At 51.0% G+C, this 19,872-nt stretch overlaps 1 protein-coding gene across 7 annotated transcripts in view; it reads right to left on the minus strand.

Annotated features, from left to right (window-relative positions):
* Nucleotides 1-6,373: 6,373 nt before the first annotated feature.
* Nucleotides 6,374-19,872, minus strand: part of Tom1l2 (target of myb1 like 2 membrane trafficking protein) — a 127,926-nt gene continuing 114,427 nt past the window's right edge. For 3 of the 7 annotated variants that reach the window (XM_004868699.3, XM_004868698.3, XM_087203954.1), the window contains 3 exons: nt 13,288-13,347; nt 11,122-11,158; nt 6,374-10,046 (listed from right to left, as the gene is read on the minus strand). In XM_004868699.3, coding sequence (XP_004868756.1) covers nt 9,898-10,046; nt 11,122-11,158; nt 13,288-13,347 — 246 coding nt within the window. In that variant the 3' untranslated portion in view covers nt 6,374-9,897. The other 4 variants (XM_087203953.1, XM_087203952.1, XM_087203951.1 and 1 more) reach the window with 2 other exon arrangements.

Below are 19,872 nucleotides of genomic sequence, written 5' to 3' on the forward strand. Positions count from 1 at the left end.
TGCTTGAATCAAGAGAGGCCACAGAAGCCCAACTCCCTGGGGCTCAGTGTGGACACGCAGTTCTCTTTGTTCCTCTGGCAGAAGTGACTGCTGTGGAAAATTACGGAGAACTGGGACTGGAGCCATGGGGGTCTCCAAACCATATCTCTCCTGAAAGTGGCCCTGGTCAAGCTTCCATCCAGGGCTTTGCCCTCAACAGACAAACTGGTTTTTTTGTTTTTGAGATAGGGTCTCACTAAATCACTAAGTTGCCCAGTCTGGACATGAGTTCCCATTCCTCCTGCCTCAGCCAACCAGACTGCTGGGATTATGGCATTACAGGCACGTGCCATCACACCAGGCTCCAAACTTCCATTTGGGAACAGTATAGCTGGCTTCTCCGTCCTCCTTTACTCCCCCTACCCTCATTTTCCACTATCCTGAGGAGATACCCAAGAGCCTCGGGAATTTGGGGACTCCCTGAAAATTCAAATAGCCCTTTGCAAGGAGAAGAGTAGGGTGGAAGGTGCTGGATAAAGCCTTAATACCACCTTTGTTCAGAATCAGATAGCTGATCTGATTCTTCACCTGCTTGCTGTGTGACCTGGAATCACTTCACATTTCTGAGTCTCAGCTGCTGTATCTGTCACTGCAAAAGCAGAGAGGGTGTTTTAGGGTCATCATCACAATAGATCTAACTCACTGTTCTGGAAACGAGTTTACCACATATGTAAAAAGCACTCAGGAGGCTGAGGCAGGAGGATCAATTCGAGTTCAAGGTCAGCCTGAGTTACATAGTAAGTTCAAGGCCAGCCTGCACTGCAAAGGGAGATACTGGCCCAAAACAAAAGAAAAGAAAACAAAAAAGCAGCATAGCTCAATAAATATGTACTCCATAGCTGAGAATTAGGCCAGAAGTGAAGAAGGTAAAGCAAGGTCCTCAGACATGTAGCCCACCAGAAAAGCCAGTTGAAACTGATGTCTGGCTGAAGCCCCCTCTGAGGCATAGCCCAAGGTGGGGTAGTCTTTGCAACGAAAACGAATTTTTACTCCAGGACAACTGTGAAGGTGGAAGAAGTCAGGCAATCTTTAGGGGAACTGGTTGTCTTGGTATTTCTCTCCCTCAAGGACCCCAAGACCTCTAAACAAGAATTCAGGCTATTGTGGGCTGGAGAGCTCTAAGCATGCTCAAGGAATGTCGGTTGTGACGTTGACAGCACAGGCCCTTCTGTCTTAGTGGGCCTGTTGCGCAGCAATTGGCACTGTTAACAATCACTGAGCTGGCTTCTAGCATGCCAAAGGTTTTCCTCCCAACAGCTTTATGATGACATGGCTGTTCTCGTCCAGTTTTGCAGATGAGTAAACTGAGGCAGAAAGGAAGTGACCTGCCTAGAGTCTCTTGGCGGTATTGCCCCAGATTGTGCCGAGGCTGACTGAGGCTGACTGACGGCTGCGCGTGTGGCCGGGGGAGGTCAAGGCGGGAGACCCGAGGGAGTTGGGGCGCAGAGCCAGCCAGTCCCCGCCCCCGGGGGCCGCCGCAGCCAATGGGCGCCTGGCTCTGAGTGGGGTGACGTACAGTCAGCGTCGGGAGCCGGGCCTTGGGTCGCATGCTCCGCGCCGGTTTGACCTGGAGGTGGGGAGGCCGCGGCGCTGAGCCAGGTGGGCCTGACCTCTCAGATTTGCACCTGGCTGGGACTGCAGCCAAGTGCATGTCCTGACCCGGGATGGCCAGCGGTTCCCAGCTGTCGATACTGTACGGCGAACCTGGAGCCGGGGTTATGCCCGGTGACTCTGCCATCCCCACCGACCTATGTTCAGTTTACTGGAAGGGAGATAAGGTTCGCATCTGCCCGTCGCCCCCTATCGACTTAGAGACTAGGAGGCAGTTTCCGTTCCGAGTCATTTGGAGGGGCGCCCAGCGCCGGCAGGGCCTCTGCGGAGCTCAGTGTGGGTGGAAGGGCGGGCACACCTGTCCTGAAGCCCCCTGCCACTCCACCTAGGACCCTTTGTCCTTAACTGCTTCAGGAGCCGATTTGGGACCTGCCGGGGTCACAGGTTGCCAGGCAGTGAGAGGGGACTGTTAGGAGCTTGGTGCTACTGGGAGACCTTGCTTCCTCCAGTGTGTATTGTGGAGACCAGACTGTTGATCTGGGTGATTCTGGTCCTAGGTGACTCTGGTCTACTTCCAGTTGGGTTTTTGTGTGTGGTTCCTCTGCTGTGAGCTGGGCAGGTGCTTTCTAGCCTTCTCTGAGCATCCATAGCCTACTTTCCCTAAGGAGACTCATGCCATGGTGGACCTCTCCAGCGCGACTTGAGTTCATTACCTGGTAGATAGTTTTCACTTTTTAAAAGTTTTTTTGGTACCGGGGACCGAACTCGGGTCCTTGCTCTTGCGCAGCAGGGGGTGAAACCACTGACCTAAATCCCCGGCCGCATTACCTGGTAGATAGATCCTCCTCGAAAGGCCTGGCTGAACCCTGAAGCCTGCTGCACAGCACTGCTGGGTGAGGTTCAGACTGAGACAATGAAGGAGGGGACAGCTTTCCCCTGGGTTATTGGGTTAAGGCCCAGTGCAGACTGAAGGGGAATCAGAACAGGCAGGGCCACTTGGTGGCGGGCAGAGAGCACCCAGGTAGCATCTGACTTCCACCAGCCAAATCTAGTCAAAAGAAAATTTGAAAGTTGGATTGCTGTTTTTTTGTTTGTTGAATGGGACTGGGACAAACCTGGACTTGACTAATGGTTTAACTTTAACCAGGGCTGTAGGCATTTTCTCCAGCCCCCCACTTCCTGGGTCACACCCAGCCTTTTTTTTTTTTTTTTTTTTTTTTTTTGGTACCGCGGATAGAACTAGGGACCTTGTGCTTTCGAGGCAGACACAGAACCACTGAGCTAAATCCCCGGCCCCAGGCTACTTTATTCTTTTATGAATTAGTCCAACTTTGTGGGTACTGGGTTGACCACCCAAGATTTTGTTTTAAAGAAAGTGAGGACCAGTGACTTACCTAGTTGCACCATTGAAGCCCCCAGACAGCTGCTCTTAGAGTAGGTTTGGGAGGAAATGATCCCATATAAAGGAGCCCACTCAGCTTCCAGAAACAGCTTCCAGTTCTTAGTGCTGGGAGTAGAGGGTTTGCTACCTGGGATGCTTTGGCCCAGCCTTGGAGCCTAGACAACCCCTTGGGGATGCCAGAAATCTCTGACCATAAGCCAATGAACTTTCTGAGTAGGTTGTGCCTAACCAGAGTCTTTGATTCTGCCTCTCCCAGGGCCTCAAAGGAGGTGGATAGCAGGCTCCCTCTTCCTCAGGTGCTGCAGAGGGGAGACTAGTGGGCAGGGGCTAGGAGGTATTGCAGGACCCCAGCTCTGCCACTGTCCCCTCCCAGATTTCTGGGGAGAGAAACTGAAGGTGGGTCTCAGCTCTTTTCCAGGCTCCAGTGACATGACCAGAAGTAGCCAAGGCCAAAGAGGGAGCACTGAGGGAGGAGTCTAGGTGTTTGTCTCTGTCCAAGTCTGTCTCTCACTCCCATCTCTGGCCCTCTCCATCCACGATGCAGCAACCACCCATTGTCATATTTATCCAGATTTCATATCCTTCCTGTGCTAATGGCCTGATTTTTAAGAGTTCTTGGACTTTTATGAGAACTGTTAGGAAAGAGGCACCATCTCCTTGCCAGTAGAATGTCTGCCTGGACTGCAGGTAGCCTGCAGTTACCAACATGGAAAAGCTGACCCAAAGGAAGCAGAGCCAAGACATACAATGAGGTAGATTCCAGACTAAATCAGTAAGCTCCTAGAACCAGCTATTCCTGAAGCTGATTTCACTTACATAAACCAATGAATTCCTCTGATTGGACAAAGCAATCCTGATACTACTTAACTATTCCATTTTCTGAACTTCTTATTCCACAGAACCCCTCCTTTTTAAAAATAGCTATTAATGGCTGGGGATTTAGCTCAGTGGTTCCACCGCCTGCCTTGAAAGCACAAGGTCCTGAATTTCATCCCTGGTACCAAAAAAAAGAATAGCTATTAATGTATTGGGGAAATGCATTTTGGCAAGTACCTGCCAAGGAAATGAGGTCCCTCCCAGGAGGCTGGTCAGCTGAGTCAGTTTCATGGCCCATCTACCCCCACCCCCATGGCTGGCCTTCCCACTGCAGCTACTGCTGATTGTGCTCTGGTCCTTGACTATTCCCTGCAGGCCATCTAAGAGGGCTCCAGTACTTCCTGGCTGCAGTGTCCTCAATTCTGGGAACTCAACCAGGCTGTGAGTTGCCTAAGGGCAGTGCCTGAACAGGCCTTCACCTCTCCTGTGGCACTGACTTGGCACAGAGCAGCCAGTGAGGAACAGACTGAAAGCACAAGTGGACCACTGTCCTGGTGAGTCCGTGGTGGACTCCAGGATGACCTACTCTCCACAGGGCAGGGGCATGGCTTCAGTCTCAGGGCTAGGGGCACAGATTGGGCTCAGGGTCTGCAGTGTCTGTTCAGAGGGCCCTGAGTTGTGGGCCTCTCCCACTTCAGAGACCTGCTCCCTAAGGCCCCCATTGTGGGGGAAAACTCACTAGCTCACCCCAGCTGACCAGAAACGTGCAGGACCTCCACGAAACTCCCTGGAGCCCAGGTGGCAACTGGCCCCAGGAAGCTAGGGTACTGCTGCTTCTGGTCTGGGATGGTGATGGGAGGTCCCAACATGGCCCATCCTCTGCTATGGGCCCACCCATCTTTTTGCTAGGGCCCTACCCTGCCGTACCAGGGATTGAACTCAGGACCTTGCCCTTGTGAGTTGGGCAAGGCTGGGCCCACCCTTCTAACAGCAGTGAGGGAGCCCTGTCCTGAGACATCTGTACAGAAGTCTTCACCTGCCAGCCTTGGAGGTGGTGGCCTTCCTACCACTCTGAAGGTGCTGGTCTGGGAAGTGAGAGTCTGGATCTGAATGCTGGTTCCACTAACCCCCATGCTGCTAAGTTTACTTCTCTTCAGACATCACTGGCAGTAAGAGGCTGGGTAGATGTCTCCATGTTCATTCCAGGTCCACTGGGTTTGATACATCTACCCCACACATCTGTTACAGCTTGTATCTAAATGGCCCCCCAGAGCCTCATGTGCTCATAGGTGGGGCTTTTTTGGAGGTTGGTGGATCTATGGTGTGTTCTGCTGGGATAAAGAATATGATGCTGGGATTAATTCATGGTGTAATGGTAGGATTAAGAGTGTGAGTGCTGCCTGCCCTAAGGATTTGTAGCCTGGGTAAGATAAAAGGTACAGAAAGAGGGTCTCTGCTTGTCACTCGTCACTTGCTGCCTTCTGCTTGCCATGATCTATTTCTCCTCTGTGATGCCCATGCCATGCCACCCTGACTTGGAGCCAGCCAAATATGAACTGAAATTTCTACAAACTGTGAGCCATTTAAACCTTTCCTCCTCTAACTTTGGATGTTACTTTGTCTCAGCAACAAGAAAAGTAACTAAGATAACATCCATCCTCAAATCCCCAGAGATGAAAGCATTAAAGGGCTCCCAGCTCCAGGCCACTCAAGCAGGCACAAGCACTCCAGGCTTCCACAATCCAGGCCAGCTGAAAGGCCTGCTTCCAAGGATGGAGCTACATGTGCAGGGAAGCCACCTTGACAGTACAGTAGCAGAGGAGGAACCCTTTTTACACGGAGAGTAGGTCATGGTATGTGAAGAAACAAGTTCCTTTTCATGGGATGAAAATGTTCAAAAATTGATAGGATGGTTGCACAACTCTGAGACTGCATCTAAAACTACTCACCTGTACACTTTGTATTTTGTAGTGCTAGGGAAGGAATCCAGAGCCTCACTTATCCCAGGTAAGTGCCCTACCACTCAGTCACACCCCCAGTCAACTGTGTACTAAGTGGGTAAGTGTGTGATGTGAATTACATCTCAATAAAAGTTATCAGAAAGGTGCAGGTGATGTCTACCTGGCTTGGAGCAGCCGCTCTCAAATCCAGCACCTGGTACAAGCTCTGTGGAAAATTCTAATACCAAACAGTGGAGCCTAGCTTAGGAGGGGATGGGGGGGTGGGGCGGGGAGGCGCTCAGGTCTGCTCATCCTGGGCAAGGTAAGTGGCCTTTCCGTACCTATCTAGGGGTCAGGATGAGACCCAGGAAAACAAACTTCACCTGGTCCTGGGCTCTCGGGTTGGTGGGCACACTCATGGGTGCTGCCACTGATGCCCAGCCGCCAAGGCCAGGGATCTTCCTGGCCTAGCATTCGGGCAGCAGGAGGAGGGTGGAAACTGGGTCCCCCAGATGGTCCTTCCTGCAGGGCCTCCATGGCAGCCCCTGCTTAAAGAAAGCAGTTGGTCCAACATGGAAAGCCCTTTGGATGGTCATAGCCAACTCAAAAGAGATCACACAGGAAATGGTTTGTTCAATTATTCATTTATTGTGGAGTACGTTACATGCAAGAACCCAAACTAGAGAGACAGCATCTGGGAGAGCCAGTGAGGTGGGGAGACACTCTGGGGTCACTCTGAGCCGTATAAGCACTGACCCACCCTCCAGAACCAGCTCTGGCCACAAAAACACACGACAGTGACAATAACACCAGACTTCTGGGACAAGGGGACAATGAACTCAAAACATTCCTCTTTTCAGTAGCCCCCAATGACCCTGAGAACCCTCACAAATTAAGTGCAAACTTTAGGAAATAAAGTATCTGTTGCTTACTCTCCAGGCGAGCATGGAGGTTGGTTTGGGACACTGACAGAAGCAGTCATAATGCAGGGTTGACAGCTGTTCCCAAGGCTAGTGGCTGCAGGGGAAGCCTAGTTTGGGCCTCCATGGCCAGGAAGGGCTGGAGATGGGCACTGGGAAAGGCAGATCCTACAGGGCTGACAGGAAGCATCTCTGGGGTAGAAACACATTCCTTTATGTGTGGGGGAGACAGGCTTTTCTCCCGTGTGGCTGAACATGGAGGAAGAGCCCAAGTATCCCAACAGAAGACCATGGAGAGGCGCATGGGCCAACTGGGTAGTGCAAGGGCCATAGGCAGGCTAGCACTAGTCCATGAGCTCTTCCCAAGCAAGGGCTGGCCTGGTCCCAGAAGGCCTATGGTCTACCCTACACCATCCAGAAGGCTGGGCTCAGCAGGAAGGGTTAGGATAGGAGAGGAAGGAGGAGAAGCAGGAGCCTTGTTGCCACTGGCCCATTCCTGGACACCAATCCCTCAGCATAGGAGTAATGCCAGGTCCTCACTCCCAAGGTGCTGCAGTGATAGCACAGGCCCGAGACCACTGGGTGGGGAGAAGCGCAGGAAGCCAAGAAGCCACAGTCACAATAAGTGGGAGGACAAAAAGACAGGACAGATGGATGGTCACCTTTCCCTCTGGCCCAGGCCAGCTATAAGCCCTTTTGGCTCCAAAACCTCCTTTGGAGTCTGTGTCCTATGCACACTGAGAAGCAAGCTGGTCATTAGAAGCCCAGCTGCAGGCCACTGCTGGGATCCAGGGCAGAATGTATGTGGTGCAGTTCACTGCTACCTGCTGGCCAGTAAAGTGGGCAGGAAGAATTGATGAGCCTTCACATCTCAGCATATACAAACACAGAAAAGGGTAAACATATCCCCAAGAAATTTTTTTTTTGGTACGGGGATCAAACTCTGGTCCTTGTGCTTGTGAGCCAGGCAGTGGAACCAATGAACTAAATCCCCGGCCCCCCAAGAAAATATTTTGACAAAATAAATATTTTAACTTATGATCAGGTATAATTAGTGCTTATGAGGAATCCCAACAATAATTTAGTGTAATTAAGTATATACTGTATCTGTGATTTCTAACACTTGTAGAGGCTGGTGGCTCATGATGTCCAGCTTTCCCATCAGACCTCTGCTCCTTCCCTAGGCAGGTTGCCTGAGGACTGTGCCCCAGATGGCAGGACAGGAACCAGAGGCCTCAAGATAACATCCCCACACTTGTGTCCAGTGCAGGCCTCACACCTGTGTCACCTCAGCCCACAGGAGTCCTCCAGTACCTGCTGCCCACAGAGCAGCCAAGTCTTTCCAAGCCAGGCCAACCTGCCGGGGCTTGGGGACACTGAACACAGGTACTAAGAACACTTTGCTGGGGACTCCCAGGAGGGCACCTACCTCAGCCTTGCTCACAGCAGATGCCCCTCTTCCTCTGTGCCATCCACAAGGCAAGGCAGTTGGCTTTTTCCTCAGGATGCTAGGCCTGGCCTACCACTACCTACAGGCCCAGCTCTGGCAGACAGCAGAGGCTGGGCACACCTGGGCCATCCCAGCCACTTCTCTGCAGCTAGCTACCTCAGGGCTCTGCCTTTCCAAGAGGGTGAGGAGGGCACGAGCTGCCTGAGGGCTAAGGAGTACAGAAGGCAGGGCAGGGAAGGAAGCAGGGTGGCCAAACTCTGAGGAGGTGCTTCCTGGGTATTCTGTGGAATGAATGTGACATCCCTGCTATCTTGCAGATGGTCCCAACCAAACCAGTCCTCCTTTCTGGAGGGTGCTAGGCTGGGCATAGAGTCCTCACCACAGCTCTCACTGTAGTCCTGGTCCTACATATGTCCCTGAGCCCAGTCACTAGTCATTTCACAGTGGCCTTTCTCTGCAGGGCTGGTGCCCTGAGGGTGACAGGCACAACACTAGGCCATTTTACACAATGGGAGGGAAAACTCTGGTGATGTGGGCAGTGGGTGCTGGAAGGGCAGAGGCTCAGCAGGGTGATGTGGCAGCACGTTCCTCATCCTGGGTAATGGCAGCTTGGGGCAAGAAGGGTTAGCTGGACCAGGGCTGGAGTAGTGCTGTGAGTTCCTTGCCCAGGGCTAGAAGACACATCAACGAAGACGGGACAGAAGCAGATGTCACCAGCCCCCATCTGTTCAGCCTTGGGCTGTGAGTCTTCAGGATCTGCAAATTGGTGGCTGGGGTCATGTGAGATGTCAGGTCACACTGCCCATGGTGGGTCTGGGGCCCTTGCCAGGGAGAGGTATGGGGCCTTAGTGTCACTCTGGCCACTTGATCCTTTGGAACCTCCTGGTGTGGTACAGAGCTGTCTGCTGCTGGGCCTAGAGGTGGTGAGTGGAGGCCACTGCAGGCAGGGCCAGCTTGGATCACTTTCCTAAGCCAGCAGAGCAGCACCTCTGTGCAGGCCTCTCCACACAACAGGGCCAAGGGTAGCTAGCTGGAGTGTGCAGGGTGCAGCTGGGTTTATGTTAGTGCTGCCCTCCCAACTGCACTGGGCTCTTCCCACACCAGGAGCTGCAGGTCCTCTGAGGCCCCTCAGCTGGGCCTGGCTGCCCAGCCAGCCAGAGTAGGAGGTCTGGGTGAACAGCTGACTGATGGAGAGAGGGTCAAGAACACAAGAGACCCCCATGTGGGCACCCTACAGAGCCCTCTAAAGTGCCAAGACAATATGTGCCATGAGGTGACAGTCCAAGGAAGAGTCTGAGCCCTGCTCTTCCAGAGGCAGAAACACAAAGCCATTCTTGGCAGAAGGATACAGAGGGCAGCAGGCCGGAGGGAATCCACTGAGCCAGGCAGAGGTGGCACATTTGTGGGCATGAGTGGCAAGCCAGGGCCTGACCCCATTCTCTGTGGGTGGGTGATGGAGGAGACACTTCAGGTGGTCTGCTCAGGAGCAGTGTCAAGGGGCTACTCTGCCTGGGCTGGGCAACTGCTCTTCCTGGGAGGACAAACAGCCAAGGGAGCCTGGGGGAGGGAGAGACAGGGCCTCTGGCTGCAGTGTGGCTGTCCCACCACCCAGAGAAGGAAGGTGGCAAAAGCTGGTCCTGACTAGGGGAGCAGATGCAGGTGTTTCCATAGCAACACAGGTGCACAGGCCAAGGGTGAGGGGCAGGGAGAATGGCCAGTGCCCAGTGTCCACAGGGAGCAAGCATGACCTGCCATCCACAGAGAAGACCACAGAGCAGCTCACAGGGCAAAGAGGGCATCCTCTGACCGCTCGGGCTTCTTCCGGCCAGAAGGATTGGAAGCTGGGGTGGGAGCCTCCACAGGGGGTGATGGGAGGTCAGGGACCATTTCAGCGGCCTTGGCTCTTTCTTCCAGGAACTTATCAAACTCTGCAATACAAACCAAAGCAGGGACAAGGGCTGATGAGGATGCAGCCCAGCTGTCCCACAGGGTCACTCCAGTACAAGCCCACATATCTCCCAGCTCTGCCTGCACCCACTGTGGGGCTGATGAGGGGAAAGCTGTGGTGGCAGGGTGAGCATCCAGCTAAAGCACGGTGTTTCTGGGGACCTGTCTCAGGAAGCCTCCCCCTCAGTAGTTTTCTCCTCTACCATCTACAAGGCAAGTGGAAACCCCAGCTGGATGGCCGGGGAGGGCTCTGTGTACTGCACTGAGTGGTGTGTTCTCCCAGTGATGGGGAAGAAGATCTAGCAGCTCGTGGGCCCTGCAGGGAAATGCTCTGGAAACAAGAGCACAGGATACCTGCCCCACCAAGGTCCAAAGTTCAGTCCCTTTCCAGATTAGTGTGGGGGGCAGGCCAATGAGAGCCTGGCACCCCTACAGAGATGTAGCAGGGGACAGCCCACTGCTCCCATAGCAGGGCCAGAGGAGCCACTGAGGAAGGGGGCCACCCAGAACAGAGGCCAGGGCCCCTGACAATTCCCTGCCTGGGCCTTCTGACTATAGAGTCTGGCAGATTTTAAGGGGGGAAGGTACCAGGAGGAGTAGGAACAGGAGGGGAGGGGCAGGGGATGCAGCAGAGCAGGCAGGGCCCTTGTTGAAGAACTAGGCCCACTGCTCCTACCTGGCCCATCAACTGAGGTCCAGGCTGGTGCTGTTCCCTCCAGCCCAGCCTCCCACGTTCCCTGTAGACCTCTGTGGACTGGGTGGCTTGTGCCTGAGATAAACTGAGTACCCAGAGGTTGGGACCTGGGATGGCAATCTGTACCCACTAAGTCAACATGTTCTTCCTGACCTCCGTTTCCCTTTAAACAAAATGAGAGAAACGACACTCCCACATTAGCACAAAGTTAGACTGAGCCCTCATGAAGTCACGGCTCATGTTCTGGCACCTGAAAGGCCTCTGACAGCAGAGGCCCCATGGAGACAAGGGGTCTCTATGGGACCCCAGAGCCTGGGATGGGAACAGCAAAGGGAGCTGCAAAGCCACTGGCCAGACCATACCTTCACTTGTGACACCCTCTTCCAGGTCGTCACCCTTCTGTGGGAGGAGCAGACAGAGCAGTGTTAAGGATCATCAGGCCTCACCCACCCAGCCACCTCTGCCTGCCCACGGCCACCCCAGGTTGGCATTGCCAATGGGACCTCAAATAAACTTCCTGTTTTTCCCTCTTTCTAGATTTTTCTTTCTTTCTTTCTTTTTCTTTTTTTTGAGACAGGGTCTCTCTATGTAGTTCAGGCTGGCCTTGAACTCACTATGTAGTACAGGTTGGCCTCAAACTTAGGGTGATCCTCTTGCCTCAGTCTCCTGAGTGCTGGGATTACAGGCACATGCCACCACTCCCAGCTGTTTCTAGACTTCTGTAACAGCAAGATAATGCTCTTTTCATTAGAGGAGAAGAAATTTTGTTTTGTTTTGTTTTTCAGAAGCAAAACCAAAGAACCAAACAGACTCTAGGTTTTGATCTCCCAGGAAGAAAAATCCAAAATGATGCAGTCACATTCTGGGGAAAGGCTGGGTGACCACAAGGAGGCTGAGCCTGTAGTGTACCAGCGACCCCGAGGTCTGCTCCTCTATGCCACATCTGCTCACTACCAGCACAGGGGTAGTGGGAAGACACTATCCACACTGGCACCTGGCAACGGTGTGGGGCCTGGATGGCCCAGGACTGTCACCTAGAAGGTGTTTGGGCAGGGGAGGCTCTGCCAAGTGTACCAGGCCTTTCCTTTGTCCAGACTCCATCCTGCTGGTCCCAGAAGGGGCCATGCAAGTTCTATGGGAACTAATCCTGCTTGGTTTTGCTTAGAGGGGCTGCCTGAGGAAGACCAGCACATGTGAGGGTTGTATTAGGAAGGGGATAATAGGGAGTGAAAAGCCTCACACTGGCTAAGAGGCTTGGGTCCTTTCCCAGCCCTCCCTGACCTGTGGTATAGCCTTGCTGGACAGGTTCCTTCCTCTTTCTGGGCCTCAGGGCTACCTTATAAAATGAGGGCCTTGGCCTTCCAGGCTTTATTTCTTTTTAAAGCATCCTCTTGGCTAAGACACCAAGGGGCGTTTTCTTCCCCTCCTGGCACCTGGGTGGGTACCTCCATTGGCAGTGATGTTTTTGGAAAGCTTGAGCTTCCCGGAAAGAGGCAGTAAGACACCCTGACTGGAGGCCTGTGGTCCTCGCGTGGGAGGGGTTCAGACCCCAGCCCACAAACAGCCAGGCTGACCCTGTAGTTAAAGCAGCCAAGAGGTTATTCTGCTCTGGGGACAGGATTACCCTGACAATGCGCAGCCAGGAGGAAGAGATGAGGTGTCTCCAGATCTGGGGGAGAATTCAATAAGCCCATTACCCAGGGAAGGACATCTCCCCACCAGAGTACACTTCTCCACCAGCCACTGGGAAACCGTCAAGACAGCTGAAAAAGCTTTGTGAGGAACAAAGGGAGGAGCCCATTACCATTTTCAGACCATAATATCCTCAGCTGTTTGCACTGTCTTATAGAATGGGGACAAGAGTCTGTGGGACAAGAGTCTATAAATCCAAAATACTAAAAGCTCCTGGGAAGGGAGATGACAATGAATTTAAAACAAAACCAAATACCCAACTCATCTGTGTATACTTCACAATAAAAATAAAATAGAAAGATAGAAATGAGGGCTGGGGATGTAGCTCAGAGGTAAAGTGCCTGCCTTGCAAGTGCTAGATTATGAGTTCTATCCCTAGTATTGAAAAAATAAAAATTTAAAAATTAAATTAAAAAAATGAAAACCAAAAAAAGTAAAACAAACAAACAAAAATAGTACTCCCCCATTCCCAGATCCCAAGAACACACATGCCCTTGAAATTGAAAGGAAGCTGAGGAGGAGGTGTGTTGGGACTTGGCTGAAGCTGGGTTCCCACAAGCAATGAGATGTCAGGCAGGGACCTGCCCACACTGCAGTACTGCGCAGGTGATGAGTCTGTGCCCCCAGGCCCAGGGTCCGCTGTAGCACTCTTGCCCCTGGCTAAGTGCTGGAGAAGAAGGAGAGCTGTGAAGAGCTGGTGGCCAGAGCAGCCACACCTGCCCTCCCCCCCGACCCCCACAACAGAGACTCGGCCCTGCAATGTCCTGAGGCCTGCCCTCAGAAGAGCCTCTGCCTTGCCACACCCCCGAACACAAAATATAAAAGTCAAGTCTCACCAGGTCCGTCCTGAGCCACACCTCAATGTCGTCCATGACAGAGGGCTGCGCAACGGGGATCTATGGAGGCAGCAAGCATCAGGGCCACGCAGCCCCCACAGCCAGGCAAGGGAGACAGAACACCGGAACAAAGTAAATCATCAAAAGCAACCCCAAAACAAAATCAAAATGCACACAGAGCAAAAAAACACAATTGGCATGACATACAGAGGCACACAAGGGAAGCCTTGTGAAATAGCAGGTGAGGAAAGCAGTGAGTGGCAAATTATAAGAAGCACAGCTAGCCGGCAGGGGCCGGCAGCAAGGGAGGTGGCAGTACGAGTTCTTGAGATGGATAACTTTTTGACTATGTGTCCTTGTCCTCATGTCACAGGGTCTCTTGGCCTAGGGCTGCAGAGATTACCTTCTTTTTTTTTTTTTTTTTTTTTGGTACCGGGGATCAAACTCAGGAGCTTGCATTTACAAGGCCGGTCTGCAGAGATTACCTTCTGATCTCAGTAATGTGCCAGGCCTGCATTTTGATTTTGAACTCATCAGCCATGACAGCTCTTTGACTGCCCTCTGTCAATCCCAATCCAGGAGGTAAGGCAAGGAGCCAGGAGTGGCCCCTGATGCTACCAGGACAGCCAAGAGGCAGCCTGCCTGACCTGGGGTAAAGGTGGTCAGGAGGGCAGGCAGTGCCAACCCAGAAGCCATCTGGGGCTCCATCTGTTCAGCTATATACATTACACAAGGCACCCAGGCACATTTTGGAAGTGGGGAAGGCAAGCTGAGTGTGTGTGCTCCATCAGCCTGGGTGCAGCTGGTTGACAGAAGGCAGGCAGGCTTCAGCATCAACAAAAACACGGCCAAAACCAGGGCTTTAAGGACAAAAGGGACTGTGGGGCTTTAGTCTTCTTTGTGTCTCTTTAGGGGAAACAAATCACAGCAGTCCTGACACAACAGCTTCCTTTAGGCTCATCCTTTCTCCCAGCTCTCAGTGGCTGGCTATGCTTCAGCAGTGAAGGAACAGAAATTCGCTGAGGTCTAGGGAGCAGCAGCCAGGGCTCCCCAGCAAACTTCATGAGTGTCTGAGCAGCTGCCACACCTGGGCTGCTCATGCCAAGTGTCTCAGGAGCAAAGGTTCTGAAAAATACACGTGGCTAAAAATCTTTACACTGTTGTTTTATATGATATAAAAAGTGGAACTGACCTTTAACCCCCTAGAAGCCATGTTAAACAAATGTTGGCTCCCAGCCTAGACAAGTGGCCTGCCTCCTTAACTACCCTGGGTCTGGAAGGTATCTTCCAGGGACTCACTTGGTAGCACATTACTTCTAGAAAAAAAATGCTAGCACTATGTCTATAGTTAACTATACCCTCAATGACACATCTAGAGAAAGGATAAAATTAAAATAAGTAGTAAGAGGACTGTTACAGTCTTAACTATGTCTAAAAAATATCAGGACTTTCACAAAGGAAAAGAGCCAAGAATTCGTATCACCAGACCTGAAGTGACAACTCCAGTTAAGGAGGTTGACATCTGCTGTCCACGGAGGTTTGATGCACACAGGTGGAGCTCACCATGCTGAGCAGGAGTCTGCAGAATCTCCTCTGTCGCCTAACTTCAACTGAGCAAGGGCAGCCCCTCAAGCAGCTTTAGGAAGGCTCAAGCTAAGGGCTGTGGTCAGTGGTAGAGCACATGCCAGCATGCTCAAGGCCCTGGGTTCTATGCCCAGTACCATTAAAATAAAATTTTAAGCTGGGGATTTAGCTCAGCGGTTCCAGCGTCTGCCTTGCAAGTGCAAGGTTGCAAGTTCAATCCCCGGTACCAAATAAACCAAAAAAAAAAAACAAAATAAAATTCTAAAAGAGAAGGGAAGAAAGAAAAGAAAAGAAAGAGAGAAAAAGAAAAAGAAAAAAAGAAAAAGAAAAAAGAGAAAGAAAGGCTCAAGCTATCCTACCCACCAACCAGGTAAAGGACTAGCTCTCTATGTTGCCATTTTATCCCTTAGAGTTACTAGGGACTTCAGATTGTGGAATTTAAAAAACTTCAGGTAGTTCTTATCATCCTGACATAAATCTTAAGAACAGCACACATATAACTCATTCGGAGTGGGGACATGAATGCTTGATGGCTGTGTCAACCGTGCCTACGTTGGGTACCAACCTTCCCTGCCAAAGAGCGGCAGGGCACAGCGGGTGCAACCTGCTATCTGATGCTTGCTGGCAGATTTTTTGCCTTGACATGTTCCTGGCATAGGACATGCCAATTTTCATGATCTTGATGCCTATAAGTCAGGATTCCTGGCTCAGGAGGGATGTATACCATGCCGAGTCCCCAGCCTTGAAGCTCAGAAAGTCAGCTGCTTTTTCAAAGAGAAAAATCAACCACAACAGCTGCCAGAGCTGTTTCATGTATATATCCAGCTTCAATCCCTCTAGGAGAAACTGAGGATCCATGTACTGAGTTTTTCCTCTCCTCTTCTTCCCTTCTCTCTTCTTTTTCCTCTTCCTCTTCTCTTCTGTTCTTCATTCTCTTGTCCTGAGAATGGAACCCAGGGCTTTGCACATGCTAGGCAAGTGCTCTACCACTGAGCTTTTCATGTGTTGCCAAAGCTTGAAAAAGAAGCCATGAAGGGGACATTGGCCTAAAACCATCAGCCTATTCTTGCAGTTTTCTAGTTACTATTTTAAAAAATAGAGCACTGGGAATATTGCTCAGTAGTAGAGTACTTGCCCAGCGTGCACTAGAGCTGGGTTCCAGCCCTATACATAAAAATCCATTCAACCATCCATCCATCCATCCATCCATCCATCCATCCCACTTACCCACCCATCCATCTATCCCTGGGGCCTGGGATCAAGCTCCAATTTCCTTCTTTGATTATTAATCTGAAAGCCAGTCCATGCTAAATATTATCATTATGCACTGCAAACATGTTCTAGTAAAAAAAGAAAAATCTTGAGAGCCAGATGCTCAGAAAACAAAACAAAATAAAACAAAACATTGCAAGATATAGTGCTGCAAACCTGTAATCCCAGCTACTTGGGAGGCTGAGACAGGTGGACTGCAAGTTCAAAGCCAGCATGGACAATATAGTGAGATCCTGTTTCAAAATAAAATAAAAATTTAAAAGAGCTGGGAAATATATTCAGCAGTACAGCACATGCTTGGCATGAGCAAGGCCCCGGCTTCAATGCCTAGGATTGCAAAAAATCAGTCAATCAAAAAAAAAAAAAAAAAAGAATCAAATCAGGGCATGGTAACACGTGGCTGCAATGCCAGCAATCAGGGAGATTAGGGCAAAACAATCACAAGTTCGAGTCCAGCCTGGGCAACTCAGTGATTTAGCAAGACCCTGTCTCAAAATAAAAAATAAAAAGTGGGTCGGGAGGTAGCTCAGTGTAAAGATTCTATGAGTTCAATCCCTGTTACTGCAGAAAGAAAGGAAGGTGGGGAAGAAGCAGGGATGGAGGGAAGAAACACTGACTTTGAGAAACTCCTTAACCCCTAAAAAAAAAATCTCCACAAGCAGGATCATGGGATACTCTTGTTCCTTTTCCTCTAGAGGTACCTGAGCAAGCTGTGTTTATGGAATGGTGCCCTTCTTTAAGTTTTGGGCAGTGGGTATTTTGTTCCAGCAACAAGGAAAGTAATTAAGACAGATTTTGATACCAGAGAAGTGGGGTCATTGCTGAAATGCTGCTTGACCATGGGTTCAGAAGCCTTTGGAACTGGTTCACAGGAGGAGTTTGGGAAGGTCTGAGGGTGCTGGCCAGAGAATATGGAAAGCTGTAATCTGAGTTTGATGGAAGATTCTAGTCAGAGCTCAGAAGACCAGAATGCTGACAGCAATGCAGCCAGGCAGTAAAGACCAGACTCAAGAGGTTTCACTTGGGAAGGACTCATTGGCAGCTGGACCCCAGACTATGTGTGTTATACTCTGGCAGAAAATTTGTCTACATTTTGCTTATATCCTAGGGCTTTGTGGGAGACTGAGATTAAGGTTGGTGGGCAAGAGCAGGCTAGATAGGCTCACTATCTAGGCCACAGCCTTCACCAGTGGATGGCTTGGGGCAAGATGTAGCTCCCAGCCTCTTTAGTCTACAGAAGCCTCAGAGATGTGGGTGGGGAAGCAGAAGTACGGTACAAGGGCTTGGACAAGGCTTGGCCTCAGTTTCTTCATCTGTGAAATAGGGGGACTGTGAGGTCACATTTACTTTTAACACTTATGACTTGGATCCCTTATCTTTCAGAGTGGTGCTTCTGTTTTCTGATGCAGACACCCAGAAAGGTCAGATTTTTGGAACTGACTCTAATGAGAGGCACTGGGCCAGAGAGTAGGAACCACTGGACAGCCAAAGTGCTGGTTATCGGCTCTGCTTATCTAAAGTAAGGTAGGGGTTGACTTTCTTGTGGTCACATCCAAAACTTTAGCTATTATAAATCTCCTGCCCTGGTAAATAAGCAGCTAGAGCATTCCTACAGGGTCAAGTTCCCTTGAACAATGTAGGTGCTATCAGACCCAGACTAAACATGTACACTGTCATGAAAATCTGACCTACAGAGGCTGAGATGGAGGGAAAGGAAGCTCCCCATCCAGGCTGATTTGAGGGAAGGGAAGCGCCCTGGCTAGGTTAGTCAGCACTGCACTGTCTTAAGGGACTTGGTGTCTCTGCCCTGTGCTTTGGGCAGGTCACCAGGCCCCTGGGAGGCCTCATTATCTTCATTTGTTAAATGAGGGGCTGGCCCAGCAGAGCCCTAAGAAGCCGGTTTGCTCTGATGCCATGGTTATAGCATGTTCTGGGCAATGAACAGAGTTGCAGGCTGGTCCAATTGGTCTGGCTCAATTTTTTCTTTTTTTTGGTACCAGGGATCAAACTCGCGTCCTTGTGCTTGCGCAGCAGGCGGCAAAACCACTGAGCTAAGTCCCTGGCCCTGGTCCAATGGGTCTGAAGAGTGTGAGTTGGATAAGGGAGACAGAAAGGACAGAGAGATGTGTTAGAGAAAGGAAAGGAAGTTGCCTGGAACATTCTCCTATAGAAACCTAGGCCTTTATAAAGCTAAGTCCTGTGAAGCTAAGTCCTTGGCTAAGTGGGGCCAAGGCAACAGTTATACCAGGCATGCCCATCTTCAGAGTCCAAGAGAAGTGGGGAGTTCAGATGCCAGGATGGCAGATTGGGCTCCAAGTGGAGGCCAGGTTGCCTTGCTGTCAGCTGACTCTCACCTGGAGCTGTAGTCAGGGATGGCTCAGCTTCAGGAATCAGAAAAAGATCGGCCACAGCTAGGTTCTCCATGGCCAGGCTCTCTGCAGCCTTAGGCCTGCTGGCTTGAGTCTCTGAAAGTTACTGATTATTTGTCCTGAGTGTAAGGGACCTTGAAGGCTCTACCCCCAACTATGCTTCGGCAGCAATAGACTTTACTAACCTTGTACTGCTTTGACTTATATTTGTTCCCACCAGGCCATCCCCTGGCTGTACCTTGCAAATGAGGGACAGCCTAGCTAATCACTATGAAGGAGAAGCAGAAAGACCTACAGGGGAGGGAGGACCACTGGCTCAGCACTGGCCCATGTCAGATCTCGTTTCTCTTCAACTGGAACGGAGGCTGGCATGGCTAGCTAGCTTTTGTGTTGAGAAACTCACATTTGAAGTCCCAGGAGAGGAAGGGCCTGGTGAGGTGCTTGTTTGCAGCTTAACACGGTCCCAAGCCCACAGTTCTACCTGTCCAATTTTCTACGCAGCAAGAGCAAGTTTGCAGCAGAGGTGTGCCATTTTCAGAAGCTGTGGACTTCTCCCTATGCTACCTCAACCAAACCAAATGGGAAAAATAGCCTAAAAGTCTCTGGTCTCACTCAACAGTACAAAAAGTTTCCATGTAAAGAATTTGCACTCAGAAGGTTTGGGAAGACTCAGGGTTTCTATACTATGAGAAATAAAGCAAAGCAATTAATATACATTGTTTTAAAGGAGAAAAAAAACCCCACTGCAGGTAGGCAGGTAAAACACCAGGTTAGCTGTTAGGGTTAGGTTTGTTTCTAGAAAGTTGGAGATTGGAACTCTATGTGGGAACAGGGCAGTGGGGAGGCAACCTGTATGGGCAGGGGCAGATGCCACACCAACTGCCAAGGCCGCACTAGACTGCTTGGGAAGGCAGTATCCTTTTTTGCAGGATTAACAGGCACAAGAGAACATGGGCTAGATCTTCCCAGTCTGGACCATGGTGCAGACATAATATTCAGGAATATTCATGCTCTAAGGCCACTCATGTATGTGGATCAGAGGCCAGCCTTTCCTTCAGAAGCAAATGAGGGGCCTGGCCACCCATGCCTCTAAGTGGCCTTGGGGCTGATGCAGGAACAACTGCCTTCTCATCTAGGGCAGGAATATGCTGCTGCTGTGGCAGGTGGGAAGAGGAAGGTGCCACAAAAGCACAGCTGTGCACCAAGCACTAGCCAAAGCACATATCCATGGTTCTGTGGTCCTGCATGGCACAAGTCCCACTCAGGCAGGTAGCCCTACATTGCCTATAGTCTGGGACCTGCTGGCCATTCTGGACATTCAATTGTCTGGGGCCCTCTCTTGGCTACAGCCTGGCCTGGA

Source organism: Heterocephalus glaber, unplaced genomic scaffold, assembly GCF_053883595.1.
Source record: "Heterocephalus glaber isolate CG9 unplaced genomic scaffold, H.glaber_assembly_v1.0 deba00001813, whole genome shotgun sequence".
NCBI lineage: Eukaryota > Metazoa > Chordata > Mammalia > Rodentia > Bathyergidae > Heterocephalus > Heterocephalus glaber.